At 38.9% G+C, this 18,887-nt stretch overlaps 1 protein-coding gene across 9 annotated transcripts in view; it reads left to right on the top strand.

Moving 5' to 3' along the window:
• CADPS2 (calcium dependent secretion activator 2) overlaps nucleotides 1–18,887 on the top strand; it is a 504,393-nt gene that overhangs the window by 352,214 nt on the left and 133,292 nt on the right. For all 9 annotated transcript variants that reach the window (XM_053609275.1, XM_053609274.1, XM_053609271.1 and 6 more), the window contains exons 12-13: nucleotides 1,742–1,878; nucleotides 4,376–4,563. In XM_053609275.1, coding sequence (XP_053465250.1) covers nucleotides 1,742–1,878; nucleotides 4,376–4,563 — 325 coding nt within the window. The remainder of the gene's footprint in view (nucleotides 1–1,741; nucleotides 1,879–4,375; nucleotides 4,564–18,887) is intronic.

Raw genomic sequence — 18,887 nt, 5'->3', positions numbered from 1 at the left:
AGTTCAGGAAAAGCAGTTTAGTTTTGTCTTTATCCAATTAATACTGATTTATCACATGAAATGTATTTAATCATTCAGGTAAGTAATTATGAAATGCAGAGGAATACATATGCTATTTCTACATGGTTCATAACCTCATCCATTTCATATCAATACACTGCCATTCATTCCTTACTTGCTGCATTCACCTTTTGATGTCTGTCATTGACATGAGATGTACATTAGATTGGGTATCTTTTTTTGTTAATGTGATTCTGAGGGCCCTTCAGCTTGAATTATATAGTTCTTCTATCCACAGATATGGCTGAAAGTTGAACTTGACATGGATCAATATGATCTGGACTAAATATCTAAATGTGACTGATTATGTTAGCATCATGTCCACAGATCAATATTGAGTTTTATTATGAGCCTGGGTCTATAATTGGATTTAATCAATACACTTTTGTCTCTTTCCCTTTACAATTTTAGGGTTGTACCATGTAGGTTTTAGAAACTACATGTAGGTTACATTTAGGACTTTGCTCTTCTTACGACAGGCCAGAAAGAGATCTATCTATGAATTTTAAGGGACAATGGAGCGTCAGCTCCGCCATTGTGAGAAGAGTCTACTTTTATCTTGATAAACGAGCACTCGTTCAATATGCATTATGTCTCTAACAGAGCTAATGTCATAACACCCAAGCACTCCTTTGGGGTAGTGCGTGGCTTGTTCTCTCTATACTTAGTAAATAACTCACACTGAAGACTTTGACAAAACATACCATTAATGAAAGCAATCATAAAAGCTTGCCTTTTGATAAACCCGCAGGGTCTATAGGCATTGAAAGATGATGCAGTCTGTAAAGAACAATAAATTTGGGCCTTTGATTGAAGTGCCATTTGGGACGTTAGGCTTTGCACAGACATGATGCTCCCTTTTTTCTGTCTCTGAAACTTGAAGCTTGAGAGTGCTCATTGCCATTTCTGCATTCAGGTTGGTCCCATTAAAAGCTTCATTCAAAAAGAAGACTGGAAATGATCCAGACGGGGCTTGTGTGTTCATTTCTGCTCTAGTTTGCCATTTGGAAAGCAGGCTTCGGGCCATCATTGCTGTTTTCATGAATAGAACGTGGTTCTTTACTAGTCAATTCCATCAGTAAATACACATTTAAAGTACATCGACTTTTCTCAAAATTAGAAAATAAGAAGTAGCTTTGAATGAAAGCAGAATTTCTCATTCCAAATGATTTATGGATTATTTCTTATTTATTATGCTTCAGAAATTTGCAATTTATGTTAATATGCTGAATTCTTGGCATATTTTCTGTGATAGGAGGTAGTCTTCTGTTATAAGGCAGGAATTTTGTGTTCTTTTTGTTTGTTTGTTTTTGAGACAATCTCATTCTGTTGCCCCAGGTTAGAGTGCAGTGGAGTCATCATAGCTCACTGCAACCTCGAACTCCTGGCCTTAAGCAATCCTCCTGCGTCAGCCTCCCAAATAGCTGGGGCTACAAGCGCGTGCCCTGACACCTGGCTAATATGTTTTATATTTTCAATAGAGATGGGGTCTTGCTCTTGCTTAGGCTGGTTTCTAACTCCTGGGCTCAAGCAGTCCTCCCTCCTCAGCTTCCCAGAGTGCTAGGATTACAGCGGTGAGACACCACTGCTAGCCAGAATTTTGTGTTCTTCAAAAAATTATATTTCTCCATTATTAAGCCAGACAAATAAATGTACTATGCGTGCTTTTCCGTCTTTACAGATGCAGACCGTTTTCAGAAACATGGTATGGACGAGTTTATTTCTGCTAATCCGTGCAAGCTGGACCATGCCTTCCTTTTTAGAATACTCCAGAGGCAGACTTTGGAGCACAGACTGAATGATTCCTATTCTTGCTTAGTGAGTACAAGTCGCTCTAGCTGGCCCTCTCTAGATAGAAGAAATGATTTTAGAAAGTGAGAAATGCCTGTTATAAAGTAGCACTTTATTCCCAATTCCTTGAATAACCATACTTAGAGTTAGGGATAAAGGATTCCAATCGATTGCTGCCCAATTTGAAAACTATACTCTTGAAGATGACAGCTGTGCCACCCAATAGAAAAGAGAATAGACTCAAACATATGCTAAACCGAGCTTTATCAGTCTCTCTGGAGAAGGAGTGAAAGAAGAAGGCTTTAAATAAAGATTTAAAGAAACTTCTATTACAGCACTTGCTAATAGCTACTAGACATTTTAAGGTTTGGATTCTGCTCCCTGGACAGTGACACCTTGCATTTCTCTCTGTTGTTCTTAGGATAGCCTAAGTGTCAGGGGGAAAAAAATAAAACAGCAGGATAAGCAGTATGAAAGGGGCTATACCTAACAGAGGAAAGATTTAATGTTATTTTGTCCTCCATAGATAACTTGACTTTTACAAAAGAAAGAGAGGGAATGAAAGTGAGTAAATTGGTACCTGGTATGTGTTGAACAGTAGCCAAAATTTGGGATAAAAATTATAATTTGTATTTAGAAGGAATGCTTGATGCCTCAGAATAGGAGTGCTAAACATTATAGCCTAAGAATTAATTCCATCTGTCTAAAGATTTACAGTGTCAATGGCAATTCCCCTGGAATTTTTCCTGCCAGAATATGCCTATTTCTATGACCCCTTTAACCTCTTCAACACTGAACATAGTACTGTCTCGAGTATCCCTTATGTAAAATCAAAATGCTTGGAACCTACAGTGTTTCAGATTTTGGATTTTTTCAGGGTTAAAATATGTACATTATACCTACTGGTTTATACAAAAATTTGAAATTTTAAATGCTGCAGTGAGCATTCCTTTGAGTATCATATAGGTGCTCAAAATGTTTTGGATTATGGAGCCTTTCAGATATTGGACTGTGGAATTAGGGATATTCAACCTGTAACTTCATACAATAAAGTTAATATTCTCTCTAAAATAAGATTTTTGGACAGGATGTGTTCCCAACTCATTGGAGGTACTTTCAGGAATAAATAAAACAAATTATTGCCATGATCACACTAACAATTCATTAGTTTATTTATAGATTGTGTGTTAAGTAGCTACTCTACACGTAACTATACAGTTTAAATCTGACCTAACTCAGACTTTACGTGGAGATTGAAACAAGTCATCGCAAAGCGCTATGATGTCATTCCATGGACAGGTGCCCATAGAGTAAACATCAGTAAGGGCTGGTATCCTCTGGGATTCCATTGAAAGGTGTTAATTACTGAACTATCAAAAAGTATTGTGATTTTGTTGATGCTCCCAAGTGTAATATGTGATCTAAGGAGAACACGGTGGTGTCTTCCACTACACCTAACAGGGAGTAAGTGTGATATGACTGCAGTGTCTGGGGACAGAGGACCAGGGGTGTAAATCATGCCTCCACCACTAGTTTGCAGGGTGGTCTCAGACAGTTCACTTAATACCTCTAAACCTTAGTTTATTTATTCATGATGAGAAAATCATAATAATTACCATGCATGATGGTTCTTTCCTCTTTCTCCTTTTCTTTATTGTCTTCTCATCTTTCTCCTATTCTTGCTGTGCTTTTCCTTCTTTTGCATGATTATTCTGCCCCCTTTTTAAAAAAACTTCTCCATTCTCCCTTCTTATCCCTTAGTGTTTTAAATTAAACCATGTAAATCTATATAATCCATTGAGATAGGTTGTAAACCAAGTCTGCCTAATCCTGCCCTCCAGTGTCAGCCACCCAGCGGCCTGCTGTTGCAGAGGGCGTGCATACACACACACACGCACACTCACACATTATAACATCTCATTTCAGGGTGATCACAAGCTACTGATGTAAAACATCCACCCTGTTATATTGGTGATATCATTTGTTGTAGAAAGACAAACGGAATGAAAAAAATATCTCAGATATTTAAGTTCTGAAGTGGTACATATATATACCTCTAGCAGATTTACTGACATTTTCTTTGAGTTCACTTTACCAAATGCTTTTGGTAAGGAGGAGATTTCAAATATAGTATCCTCCCTAACATTCTCTTATTAATTGATTTGTAACAAGAGTGAATTTCTTAGAATCACTCTTTGTTTAGATCCTATGAATAAATTTGACTACTTTCGAATGGCAGTGAAGAAGAGCAAATTGAACATAACTTCAATTTGCTCAACTTCATAACAGCAGCAATAAACAGAAAAAAGCATTAGGTGGCCAGGGTCCTAAATCAGCTCCAAAATTGATGACCTGAGCTCTTCTAAAAATACCGTGAAATGTAGCGCTAATAAAGTAAGTGTCAAAAGACACTTTTGTGCAGCTTCTGTTTCTAATGCCTGAAAGTGCTTACAGACAAGTGAATCTTAATATAGAAAGAAATGGACATTTATCATTTCTTTTCTTTTTTTCTTTCCCCTCACAGGGTTGGTTTAGTCCTGGCCAAGTCTTTGTGTTAGATGAGTACTGTGCCCGTTATTGTGTGCGAGGCTGTCACAGACATCTCTGCTACCTTACAGAACTGATGGAACATTCAGAAAATGGTGCTGTCATTGACCCTACCCTGCTTCATTACAGCTTTGCATTCTGTGCCTCTCACGTGCACGGCAACAGGTACTTTTACTTGCAAATACGCGGTGAAATGTGTGGGGGTGACTATGAAAGACACAGAGAGAAATGTGCTTGGCTATTATCACCTGGTAACAGATTTTAAAGAGCAAACATTTCTTAGGAGGGAAAAAAAATGACAAAGGAAAAATGCACATCAGTATGCTGTTTATTTAGGTGGGCTGCACTTTGGTTTTTTGCTGGTTAAGCCACTTGAAAGAGAGAGAGAGAGAGAAAGGTCTATGAGATTAGAACTTGCCTTTTAATTCTTGTGCACAAACCTAGTACTGGAGTCTGCGTGGCTACAGGTATCCCTGTGATCCCTGTTGCAGTGTGGATGTGTGCCTGGCTAGGATGTGTGGATAGATTTGTACATACCTTTTGATCCTTTCTTTTCCTCTGTGGAATCAACTCTCACTCATAAAACAAGATAAATAATGGGTTTTATGTAGTGTCTTCTTCTAGCCCCTTCCCTAACTGTGCTTTAGGAACAAGTATCCCCTTTTAGCCCTCTCAGCCAGTGACCTCACCAATCGCTTCACCGAGATGACAAAAAAAAAAAATCATCTAATCTTGGCTCCACAACTGTGTACTCCTGAGTTTAAAAATTGCCCACATACAGAGGGAAAAAATCCTTTTATCATAAGGACACTTGTACTAGACTGTTTATTGCAGCTCAATTTACAATCGCCAAAATGTGGAAACAGCCTAAATGCCCACCAACCCTGGAATGGATTAACAAGCTGTGGTACATGTATACCATGGAATACTATTCAGCTATTAAAAAAAATGGAGACTTTACATCCTTTGTATTAACCTGGATGGAAGTGGAAGACATTATTCTTAGTAAAGCATCACAAGAATGGAGAAGCATGAATCCTATGTACTCAATTTTGATATGAGGACAATTAATGACAACTAAGGTTATGGGGAGGAGGAAAAGCAGAAAGAAGGATGGAGGGAGGGGGTGAGGCCTTGGTGTGTGTCACAGTTTATGGGGGCAAGACATGATTGCAAGAGGGACTTTACCTAACAATTGCAATCAGTGTAACCTGGCTTATTGTACCCTCAATGAATCCCCAACAATAAAAAAAAAAAAAATTGCCCACATCACACTCCTTCTCTTTTCTTAATGTTGTCCTCAGAGAGCCTTTGTGAGGCCTCCTCCTATAAAGAGGGTGCCTGTCATCACATCCCTTTTGACCTTGCTTTAACCATTCCTCATCTCCCCCTCTTTACACTTCTTCCCACAAAACTCTCAAGCTTCAGGGAGCCTCACAACACAGTACAGGGGTAGCTAATTCTGAAGTCACACCATCTGGGTTCCCATTAACATTCCCTAACTACATGGTACTGGGTAAGTTTCTTGTGCCTGGTGATTTTTTTTTGTGTGTGTGTGTGGTTTTTTTTTGGCCGGGGCTGGGTTTGAACCCGCCACCTCCGGCATATGGGACCAGCGCCCTACTCCTTGAGCCACAGGCGCTGCCCTGGGTAAGTTTCTTAGCATGTGCCTCAGCTTCCCCACGTGTGAGATGGAAATAATAATAATCTCTCTCCTCAGTCACACATCATGGTAGAGATGAAGTGCATTAATAAACATCAAACACTTAACATCGTGCCTGGCACGTGAGTGTTCACAAAACTGTTAACTGATCGTTTATCCCATCCAGCTAACCTTCTGTTCTTCATCTTCCCAGCCAAACTTCTCGTGTCACTCAGGGTAGCTTGTTTCCTGAACTGGATTTCTAAGGTTCTGATCCAATAGCCGCCTCTCCTGCTTCACCCTCCTCACTCTCCAGTGTCAGTATTATATCTCCATAATACCTCTCAAATTTCTCTCTTTTTCCATTTTCATTTTATCTGGAATGATTCTGGCCTTCATTTTGATTCATGTCTGTACATCTTAATTTATCACTATGTTAATTTTTTTCTTTCTATGGTATTCGATCAGACACCTTCAAATTATAGATTAACTTTAACCATGCCCCCTTTCAAAAGTATTTCAGTGATTTTCATTTGATTATTAAATACAAAGTCCAAGCTATAGTAGCAATGTTTTCCCATTATTATCCCATTCTTTCTACTTAAACTTCACGTATCACCCAGGACAACCTGTTTATTCTCCATGGAAAGTTTTTTTTTTTTGCAGTTTTTTTTTGGCTGGGGCTGGGTTCGAACCTGCCACCTCTGGTATATGGGGCTGGCACCCTACTCCTTGAGCGATAGGCACCACCTGAAAGTTTTTTTTTTTTTTTTTCCCCAGTATCACAAAACTCTTCTCAGAAGACTTCTGTTAACTCATACAAATAATAAAAGCCTTTGCTTATGACTTTTGTCGTGTGTACTTGTGTGCTAAATACATGTGTACATGTGCGCGTGCACACACGCACACACACACCTGCTTCTTTTCCTCTAGGTCATTTTAAAGTTCAAATCTACTAGTCCTCATTCGTCCGTTATCCTACTCATTACCTTAACACAGTGCTTTGCATGTTGTGGGTACACAGTAAATATTTGTTGAAGTCCCCAATGCTGCCATTTCTCAGCCCTTAGTAAAATAAGACTGATTCTAATATCCATCTGTTCAGGCTTTTGCCTTATTAGGTAGCCCAGCATCGCTTGGCAATTAGGGAAAGCTGCTGATTGTAGTTATTTATTACCCCAATTTAAACGATCTCTACTCAGAAGATCTGGGGTACAGGGACCAGTGAGGATAACCAACCTTTGATAGCCAATGTCAGGGGCTGTTTTCCTGAAACTTCCTCATACCTCCTCACTCTGTCTTAATTCTTTCTGCCTAGCAGCGGCCAGGAGAGTAGCGTTCCAGGGTAAGCAGCACTCGGAAAGGTAAGAGGGTAAGAGACTGCAGTGAAACAGCCACAACCAAAGAATATTGTTTAATCAGATTATTGTAGGCATCACCATAGAAAGGTAAAATTAAATTGACAACATTAAGTGAGAAATTCAGCTGATGTGCCCCTAAAATTTATGTGTTTGAGACACATTGTAATAGGAAGTTACTGAGGCAACTGGGAGCTGCTGCCCACTGCCTGGGAGGCAGCCTGATTTGAATCTTGAGGTTGCCATAGTTACTTTTATTCTGTAAAACTTTTGTTTTCTTTATAATGATACTCTGTAATGTGTAATTCGAGATATGTTTATATGTTCATGCATATATTATCTTTCATATTACACGTTCATTAAATCCACTTTCCAGAAGATCAAGCTATGTATACATTTCAGTATCTCTGGTGGTGTTTAGGACAGAAATTTGCATCAATCCTTGATTCAACATTTAGGTGACATAGCTTAAGAAGGTGAAAGGAGGAAAGAAGGTTTTTTAAAGAGGGTTTTAGGGAAATGTGAACCTTATTTTAGGGTAGAAGTTATCCAAGATAAGGTGAAAGTTATGGTGTTTCCTGTAATGTTTACTGATGTCATTCAGAAATGCCAGGCTGCCACAATGAAAGAATAAAAGCTGATTGACACCCATGTGCGCGTTTGGTAATAAAACTCAACGGGAAGCAACCAGGTGGGAGGGGAGGGGTAAGTTCACACCTAATGGGTGCAATACACACTGTCCAGGTGAGGGGTACACTTATAACTTTGACTCAAATTATACAAAAGCAGTTCACATAACTGAAACATTTGTACCCACATAATACGCCAAAATTAAAAAACAAAAAGAGACCCCCAGCGATGGCCTTTCTCTCTGCCATGTAAGTGTACGGGCTATCTTCAACCCAGGAAACAGTCCTCACCAGGAACCTCACTGCTCTGGCTCTGCCTGTATCCTAGACACCTTCAGAACTCTGAGAAATAAATTTCTATTGATAAATCAAAAAAAAAAGTGATTAGTAAATTATACTCAACTATACTAATATTTATTTACTTATGGGCCCACAACTAAATTTCTTTCAAAGTAATCAGAAGGAAACCATATATGTGGACCCCCCAAAAAAACAAAAAAAACCCCCACACGTCATTAGCATAAGGCCTTTGTTCAGGGACTGACTTATTAAAGCCTCCAGCAATATGCAGACATCCTCTGACTCCCCTGAGATTTCATCTTCTCATAGGTTTAGAAATAGTGTTTCTTAGTCTATCAAATAGTACATTTGTTCCACCTTGAAGTTGTCCATAGAACACTTTTGTTCTATTGACATGAAAATGGAATACTTTCAAGATGGGATATTCCAATTGCCAAAGACCAGGGACCTGTGGACTTGATGTCATAATAGGAGAGAGAGAGGTTGCTGAGGAGAGCACCTAAGCAAAAATCCTTACGTTATGGGCATTAGTGCTTCCGCTTAGCTAGTCAACCCATAGATCCTGGCTGTCTAGGGTAGAAAAATGCAGCCTCTAAATGTAGCCACTTTCCTTCTCCTTTCCACTGGTAGAAAATAAGAGTTGAGGGCGGCGCCTGTGGCTCAGCGGGTAGGGCGCCGGTCCCATATGCCGGAGGTGGTAGGTTCAAACCCAGCCCCGGCCAAAAAAAAAAAGAAAATAAGAGTTGAGCGAGGCACAGTAATGACTTTATGGTACATAAACACCAGGTGCTGAATTTTTTCTTCTGTAACTCCCACATATAAAGCCTTTTTTTTTTTTTTTTTTTGACACAGAGTCTTACTTTGTCACCCTTGATAGAATGCACTGGAATCATAGCTCACAGCAACCTCAAACCCTTGGGCTCAAGTGATTCTCTTGCCTCAGACTCCCAAGTAGCTGAGACTACAGGTGCCCCCTTCCCCCCCACAAATCCCAGCTATATTTGTAGAGACAGGGTCTCACAGTGCCTCGGGCTAATCTCGAAACTGTAAACTCAAGCAATCCTCCCCTTCCACCTCCCAGAGTATTAGGATTAAAGGCGTGAGCCACAGCACCAGGCCACATAAAGTTATTCTTATTCCAAGCTTAATTCTTTCACCAAGAGGAAGGTAGACAAAGAGGAATCTGTGGCCTTAAAGATTGTGGTTTTTGGAGTGTGCAACTGGGTTCAGAGGAACCGTGCTTGTCTGAGCTTATCTTGGTGGGGTGGAGCTGGGTTACCTGGACACACCATCAGCTGGGCATGTTGTAGCTCTGTGTTTATTGTTTTTTATCACCCCAATCATGATGCTTGAAGTTCACGGGCAAACCCAGAGCTAGTTTGTTTTTTCCTGCATTAGGATAATGGGTGATTATTTTTCCTTCCAACTTTTCTTTTTTCCCTGTAAGTTTCCTCTAATGAACAAGTGTATTACAAATCTTAATATATTCCTGGTAAAATAAAAAATGTGAGATTAATAAAAAGAAAAGAAAGAAAGAATAAAAAGAGGCAAAAGATTTCTTCTTCTATCCCGGCACCAAAATTTGCAAACAGACCCATGTTTGACAAATCACTTAATCATTCTGAAACTCAAAGTTATCATAAACGTCATTAATATGAAGGTATTAGAAAATTATGAAGTACTATTATTGGTATTGATTACTGTGTTGTTCAAATGTATTTTCCTTTGTCACATAGCCTAAGAGGATGTAAATTGTGAAACAAGGAAAAACATGAAAAACAAGTAGTTAGGAATGTGCCACGTGCTAAGTAGAGAAATATTTCAATGTATAGGTAATTATTGTCTTAATTTCTTTGCTAATGGGACATTCAGGGTTTAGCAACCTCCCCTTGTTGCCAATGTGCTTCTTTGCTCCATGTCTGTAGCATCTGATATTTATATAGACTTTTGTTAAAAATACCGTCAATGTTAAGTCTGACTTTTCTGCAGTGTTTCCATGGTCTTTTTTTTTTTTTTTACTGATTATTTTTATATCTGTCAAGACATATACTCAGAGAGTCATTTTGCTCATTACTCCAACTACCTCTGTTGTAAATTCAAAAGAAGAAAAGATTTCCTTTTGTTACTGCAGTGAAGGACAGCAGTGCTGTCTGGATGTGAAGTTTTTCAGGGAGCGCATCCTATTACACAGCGCTGAGCTCTCTAGGTGTGTTCTTTCTGTTCAGATACATCTTCTCTGAAAAGCACTTTGAGTGTTTCAGAAATAAAAGAATAGAGTTAAACAGAAAAGGTCTGGCTGGTACTAAGACTGAAGACGAGAGAGAAAATAAAAAGGAAGAAAGCAAAAATGAGTCAAGGACAGAAAGGGCCACACTCACGCAGGATGAGAGCCACACGTCTGTGAAGAACACAACACTCAGGGAGCCACAGTGCTGCTGAGGACTGGCAGGGAGGAGAAAAGAGACTTTCAGGGACAATGCATCCCAGGGCAAAGTTCTAGGCTGACGTGTGTGGGTATACATCGTGGTTTTGTTAGTCAGGCTGAGGGTGGAGAAACAAAAGCAGCAGCATAAAATGGCTTTTATGTTCCAATTTAATGTAAGACACCCAGTGTAGTCAGTGATGCGTCTGTGGTCTCCTAGGGCCGTGCAGAGCTGCTGCCTGCCTGACAAAGGCCGGCCCAGATGTGCTCGCTTTCAAGTGCAGGGGACAAGAGTACAGCATCACTGCAGTTTATATATAAAATACCCTCTGTGTTCTGTGGATTCCAGATCACTTCACAGGGTAGTTGTCTACCTTAATGGGCATCAATCAAAGCATCATATCACAATAGCCCTGTCTTCACAGATGCTAACAATTCACCTTAGAAATTGTGCCCTGACTTCTTACCTCTAATTTTAGAAGCAGTGATGCATTTTTTAGTTAAATCATGGATAACTGTATCAAACAGGATCATCAGAAACGTTCACTAGCACTTCTTAGTTCTAGTCTGAGACATAGGACTTAGAGAAACTTTATGGAGAATATAAATGTGCACTAAAAGATCTTTTTTTATATTATCAAAAACTGTAGAACAACCCTAAATCTTCATTAATGTCCTTTTTTCTGTTCTGAGATCCAGTTCAGGATACGAAATTCCATTTATTTGTCATCATTTTTGACAATTTCTCAGTCTTACATTGTCCATGTCCTTGACAGTTTTGAAGAGTACTGGGCAAGTATTTTGACATATGCCCCACAATTTGAGCTAACCGTATCAAACAGGATCCACAGAAATATTCACTAGCACTTTTTCATTCTAGTCTTAGATATAGGACTTAGAGAAACCTGTGGGTCAGGACGGGAAACTTCCATCCTGACCCGACCCACAGGTTGAGATCGCTGCTCTAAGTCGTATGTGCCACACACATTGTAAATCTGGAGACTTCCTTTGTGGAGAGCAGGCACCAGCTCACCTGTCATAGATGAGGTTATCCTTATGTAACGTGGCCTGACAGATTTCATCCGATGGGTTAAAGCAGTGGTTCTCAACCTTCCTAATGCCGCAGCTCTTTAATACAGTTCCTACGGGTCATGACGGTTGAGAACTGCTGGGTTAAAGGCACAAAGGCAGAAGGGGTAACTATCAAGGAATATATTTTAAATCTGCACTGAAGGATCTTTTTTTATATTATCAAAAACAGAAGAACAACCCTAAATCTGCCTTCATCAAATTTTCCCAGCAATAACATCTCTACCCACCTAACCTTAAGTTCAGTAGTGTAGCAAGATACTAATGCTTTTCAAAACAAAACAAAGAAAAAGGAAAGCACAGCGGTAGGGTCAGACTTGGTGCATTAAAAATAGCACTGAGCTAAGAGTCAGATCATCTGTGTTCCTGTCCTGGTTCTTCTGTTTATGACTTATTTGACCTTGAGCAGTTGGTCAAGGTCCCACCTGTTCATTGTACATAGAGCATCAGGGTACCTACTTGACATAGTTCTCAAATAGGTCAAATAAAATCCTGTGAGCACTCTGTAAGTGATAAGATATTGCTTAAAAAACAAGTGGTGATATTTTACATAAAGTGTATTAGGTAAGTGAGCTTGGCGGGATTGTTCTATTTAACTCTGACAGTGCTCGGGTGAATGTCGAGAGCATCATTGTTGCAACAACACACCATAGGCAAGTTTCCAACAGGAGGATAGAAATGGAAGAGCACCAAGTCAGTGCTTCAGGTATCCACGACTGCAGGGAAAAGCTCTGGGGAAGATCTGGGACCTCCCAGCCCTTCACCTCATGTTGCTGAGGAAAAAAAAAAAAATTAGACTCCCAGTCGGAGGGTGGCAAAATCTCCCGGATTTTTCTGAAATACTGGATTAAAGAGCCTACTGAAGGTAAGTGACTGGGGAAAAGACAAGACAAAAGGGATTCTTCAGTGTATATTAGACTGTTTTAAAGAAACCAGACACAGAAATGAGGTATCTTTAGAGTCTTCTTAGTGGTAGAGTTAGGTGTAGAAAACAGTTTTGCGTCTTGAGTTAGATCCATAGTTTTCTAACACACTAAGTTTTTCAGTAACGTAGTATACAATGCTGTTATATAGAAACAAGAAACAGTTTACCATTACTGTGGCCTAGTTTGGCATTTTTAGATCTATGCTGGTACAAAATTGGCTTGTTATTTTTCTTTCTTATGCTGTTTCCCTTAGGATTTGATATCCAGTTTATTGTAGCCATATAAAGTGAAATGAGGAGCTATCCCACAGTATTCTGGGCAGGATTTGAATGTCTTGTTTTTGTAAGTTTATGAGTAACTCATCTTTTAAACCCTCTGGCGTGGGGATCTCTTGGTGGAAACATGTTTAACTGTTGCACCAGTTTATTTTGCATTTACAGAACTATTCAGGCTTTCCATTTATTCTTGGGTAATATGTAACAAGCTATGAATTTCTAAGAAATGATGGGGGGGCGGCGCCTGTAGCTCAGTGAGTAGGGCACCGGTCCCATATGCCGAGGGTGGCGGGTTCAAACCCAGCCCCGGCCAAACTGCAACAAAAAAAATAGCCAGGCGTTATGGCGGGCGCCTGTAGTCCCAGCTGCTCGGGAGGCTGAGGCAGGAGAATCGCGTAAGCCCAAGAGTTAGAGGTTGCTGTGAGCCATGTGACGCCACGGCACTCTACCCCAGGGCGGTACAGTGAGACTCTGTCTCTACAAAAAGAAAAAAGAAGAAAAAAAAAGAAATGATGGGTTTCACCTCAGTTTTCAAATTGATTGATACTAAGTTCTTCAGTTTATTTTCTTTATTTTTTTTTTTGTTTTATCTGAAGGTATCTCTCTTTTCTATTCTTTTTTTTTTTGGTTTTTGGCCGGGGCTGGGTTTGAACCCTCCACCTCTGGCATAATGGGACCGGCACCCTACTCCTTGAGCCACAGGTGCCACCTCTCTTTTCTATTCTTATTTATTTTTACCTCCTCTCTCTTTTTTCCCTTCAATCCATCTTACCACCCAAGTTTACCACCTTTACTAGTCTTTTCAAAGGAGCGACTTTTGGCTTTATTGAACTCTATATTGTTTCTTTTTAAAATAAATGTTTAATTTTAGAATCATTTTAGATCACAGAACAGTGGCAAAGATAGTACAGAGATTTTCAACATTTCACTTTCCTCTTATGTTATCATCATACATTTCCCTAGAATATTAGTCAAAACGAGGAAACTAACATTGGCACTCTACTGTTAATTAATGTCCTTTTTGTGTTCTGAGATCCAATTCAGGATACCAAATTCCATTTATTGGTCATCATTTGTGACAATTTCTCAGTCTTCCCTTGTTGTTCATGTCCTTGACAGTTTTGAAGAGTCTTAGGCAAGTATTTTGATGTATGTTCCACAATTCGAGCTTGTCTGACATTTTCATGATTATCCTGGAGTTTGGGGGTTTTGAAAAGAGATGAAATATCCCCATTTACTGATATGTAATAGATGTACATATTTTCAGGGTACATGTAATAATTTGATACATTCATATAATGTATAAAGATAAAAATCAGTATAATTGGGACAACCATCACCTTAAATATTTGCCTTTTCTTTATGTTAGAAACATTCAAATTATTCTCTTCTAGCTGTTTCAAAAAGTACCATGGATTAATGTTAATTATAGTCACTCTACTAGTCTAACAAACACTAAGTATTAATTCTCCTAACTATATATTTATACTGATTAATCAACCTCTTTTCTTTTTTTTTGATCTATCATAAAACAAGTTTATTGACAAAACAATTTAAAGCATTATTTTCAGATATATAATAGTATGCTTTGCAAATGTTATACTAAGTATCATTTTATGAGTTTAATCAGACTTTCAAAGAGGTACATCTGTAGTGTTGAATTTTTTTATTTATTTTAAGTCATTTGTACATAGATCATAAATACATTTATGCCATTATTGGGTTCAATGTGTTGATTATTTGTACAAATTTGAGTGCTTACATCCTATTAATCAACCTCTTTTCAACCCTCCCCTTCTTGGCCTCTAGTAAACACCCGTCTCCTCTCTATCTTTAAGGTATCTGTCAACTATTGTAGCTCCCACATATGGATGACAATGAGCAATACTTATCTTTCCGTGCTTGGCTTATTTCACTTCACATAATAACCTCCAGTTCCATCCATGTTGCTGAAAAATGACAGGATTTCATTCTCTTTATGGCTGACTAATATTCCATTGTGTATCAGTGGGTGAATGGATAAAGAAATACCCATCATAACACATCAGATCAGGGAGTACACCATAGCTGCCTGACATCTGGGTAGTGCTTTTCAGGTTGCTCCTCTGTAAAAATTATTTTTTTTCTCCACGCTCTATTTTGAAGTAAATCAATAAGTTCAACAGATACTGGACAGAGGAATTAAACCCTGCCTGCTAGAAGGGGAACTATTATTTGGAATTCTTCTATAAGGAAGATTTGTCTCTTCTCTCCTGTTTACTTATTTATTTAACTATTTATTTACATCTGTTTAGAATCACGTATAGTTGTTTCATGCTTTGGGCCATCATCTAACACTACCTAAATTATTTTGTTGCTCAGATTGTTCCAGTGTTACCCTTTGGGAGCTCTTTCACATTGCTTCCCTTTGGTGCTCCCTAACCTTTGGTTTTTTAGTATTTTGTTTAACTTTCTGGTGTTCCAAGCTCATTTTGTATTGTCCGTATCCCAACCTAAAAGTTGGGCAGTTCTCCAGGGACCTCTGATTCCTTTTTTTAGAGACTTGTACTTAGAAACTAGGACCTGAGAGGCAGATACTCTCATTTCTACCAGGACCACGCATCGTCCAGGCCCTCCTGGTGGACAGAGCTAGGAGATACCTGTATATATACTGATCTGTGAGTCCATGCTGATGTCTCCAGCTCTAATCCAGAACTGTGACATTCATTACCTGTCTTATTCCTTTCCAGGTTTGATTTCCAGATTTTGTCCTTAGACCTTTTTGTCATTAACTGTTTTACTGTTCAAGTAACTGAAATTTCTAAGTTTTTATATCTGTTGTTTCTGCCAATGCTTTTTCCATGTTCTCTACTTTTCCTATGTAACTAGCATTTTTTTTTTTTTTGTAGTAAGCACATATTCTTGAAATGAATCTGTGTGAATTCTACAAGGACTAGGTTGAGAATGCACCCTTCCAAAGACGATTTTTTTTTTCTTGGTTTTCCTTAGTGTTAGGTGGTACTAACATCCTTTCACTGATAGTATAGCCAGCCATTCAAGGGTCTCATTTTTATGCAGGCATCTGAAGCTCAGCAACCCACCCCAAATTGTTCTATGGCCCCCAGGGGTCTGTTCCCTTGAACATAGTTGTAAAGACTTCTTGGTATTGACATTTGCTCCCAGGGAAGCCCTGGTATTCAGATTTACTCCTACTCTGGTTTCAGCTTCTGGTTTATTTTTTGTTTTTCTGATCTTGGGAGAATTAATTTGCTTTCTTATAAGTGTAGAACTACATTTAACCTATGTTTGTTGTAACTTTTATAGTATGGAAGTGTTTTATAATGAAGAAGAATTTGGGGGGTATCAAGTCTATCCACTATGCTGGCAATAGTAGTCAGGTGATGAAATTTGCATTTTGCAAAAAAAAAAAAACTGTGGATGTATTCATGGAGAACTTCTTGGAATCCTTTCCATATACCCTTGTGCTTCAGTTTCTACCTAACTCTTTTGTACTCAAACTGAATCCTTCCCTGACATTCCAAACTAAATCAAACCTTCGTATTTTTACCTTTCTTCCATGTAATTGTATACTTGTCTGATTTTCATTTTTTTATTCCTTTCCCTACTATAAACACTTTTGGGGGAGGGATCGTTTGTATTGTGTTTATATTGTTCCTATGACCTGGCTAGGTACTTCCTGACTATTTGTTGAATAATTAAATGAATGGTTTTAATTTGCATTAGTTCAAAAAGTTTTTTTTTCCTTTTTTTTTTATTTTTGGGGATTCATTGAGGGTACAAAAAGTTAGGTTTACACTGATTGCATTTGTTAGGTAAAGTCCCTCTTACGATCGTGCCCCGCCCCCATGAAGTGCGCCATACAGCATGTCCTATCCATTCCCTTCCTTCTCCCCTCGCCCGGCTCCCTGGTTAGCCTACACCCCACCTTGTATTAGATCACCTACAGTTTTCATATTAGAATTGAGTACATTGGATTCTTGCTTCCCCATTCTTTCTTTTTCTTTTCTTTTCTTTTCTTTTTTTTTTTTTTTTGAGACAGAGTCTCACTCAGTTGCCTCGGGATTGAGTGCTGCAGCATCACAGCTCACAGCCACCTCAAACTCTGGGGCTCAAGTGATCCTCTTGCCTCAGCCTCCTGAGTAGCTTGGATTACAGGCACCTGCCACAATGCCCGGCTATGTTTCTTTTAGAGACTGGGTCTAGCTCAAGCTCAGGCTGGTCTCCAACTCCTAGACTCAAGCAATCTGCCCTCCTCAGGCTCCCAGAGTGCTGGATTACAGGCATGAGCCACTGTGTCTAGCTAGCTTCTCCATTCTTGTGATGCTTTACTAAGAAGAATGTGTTCTACCCCAATCCACGTTAGTATAAAAGATGTAAATTTCTTTATTTGGTTGATTCCAGGAGAGGCCAATTATTGAACACTTTTTGGTCCCTGGCCTGTTTATCACCATTCTAACACAAAAACTAAGTCCCAAGATCTCGTGTCATAGAATCAGATTATTGCTTTCATTGTTGAAAGCCTCCATAGAAATTGGAATGCATTAAAACATCCAAATAGGGAGAAAATTATGAGGAAAGAGTGTTTATGAAACAAGAAGAAAATGGTTTCAGAATATTATCTTCTAAAATAGTTCTCATAGAAAAACTATTTCTTCTATGTCAGTGAACGCATAGGGATCAACTTAAATTTTTTACAAAATATTTAAAAGTTCAGGGGAAGTGAAAAGACAATGTTTATGTGACATGCATAGCTAGCCAAATAATGTGTCACTTTTGTTGAAACAGCAGGAGGTATTATAAGCTGGGAAACAAAAAAGAAGGGGTTGGTTTCTCCCTCATCATCTTTTGTCCTTTATTCTCGTGCTGTGATAGCCTCTCCTTTTTGTTGTGTTCACTAATGGCTATTGGCGGGAAATACACAGAGTGCAAAGTGACTTTAGCTGCTGTGCTGCAGGCAGAATTGACAATGCAGAGACACCACCTTGCAGGTGTCTTTCCCCTTCTAGCTCTCTTCGGAGGAAGTGAAGATGCCACACATTCCTCATAGGCGAGGGCAAGTGAAAAGAAGCCTGTGAGAAACTCAAAAGCACCACAAACTTTGTCATTTGCCTACTCATTGCTTATGAAATAATCTTATACAACAAACCACCAAACTTCCAAGACAAACTTAACCCCATCAGTTATAGGGGTGTATATATGAGTGGAGTGGAGTCATTAAAAGAAATCTCTCATCCATCTAATCAGACTTTTATGTACACTATTAACTCCAGTATGTTCATTCAATCCCAAACTTCCTGAGCACTCTGGACCCAGAGATTATAAAGCCAAGGACACCTTTATCCATCAAGTATCTACAAGCTGTCTGCTGGTAAAAATTGAAAAAATAACCATAGAAAATATTATAGTAAATAATACAATAGAACCGATGTAAGTTGACCACCCAAGGGACTGTAACAAACTAGTCAACATTCACAGAGGGTCAACATAAGGACCTAGGCCTACCAGACTGATACATATGTGTGGTGCATGTCTGGCCTATGAAATTTACGTCAACTTAAGGTGGTCCATGTAGGAAGGTCGTAGGAATAACTCTGGAAGTATAAAAAATGCTTATCAATGCTAAAGAATGATTTTTAAGTAGGAGAGGTGGTGAGAGCTCATGACTAAATGATTTTGGAAAGTGCTTTCTAAACAAAGTTAAACAGATTTTACTATCAGATTTCTGTGGACTCCTTCACGTACCTGGTTGCACTATGAACCTCTGAAATGTTTGCATAATTTGTATTGTTCAAAAAATGTCTGAGCTGTTTAATGTATTTTCTTGGCATCTTACAGAATCTTTATTCCT

The sequence above is a fragment of the Nycticebus coucang genome, chromosome 11 (assembly GCF_027406575.1).
Source record: "Nycticebus coucang isolate mNycCou1 chromosome 11, mNycCou1.pri, whole genome shotgun sequence".
Lineage (NCBI taxonomy): Eukaryota > Metazoa > Chordata > Mammalia > Primates > Lorisidae > Nycticebus > Nycticebus coucang.
This window is presented reverse-complemented; position numbering and strand designations above follow the sequence as displayed.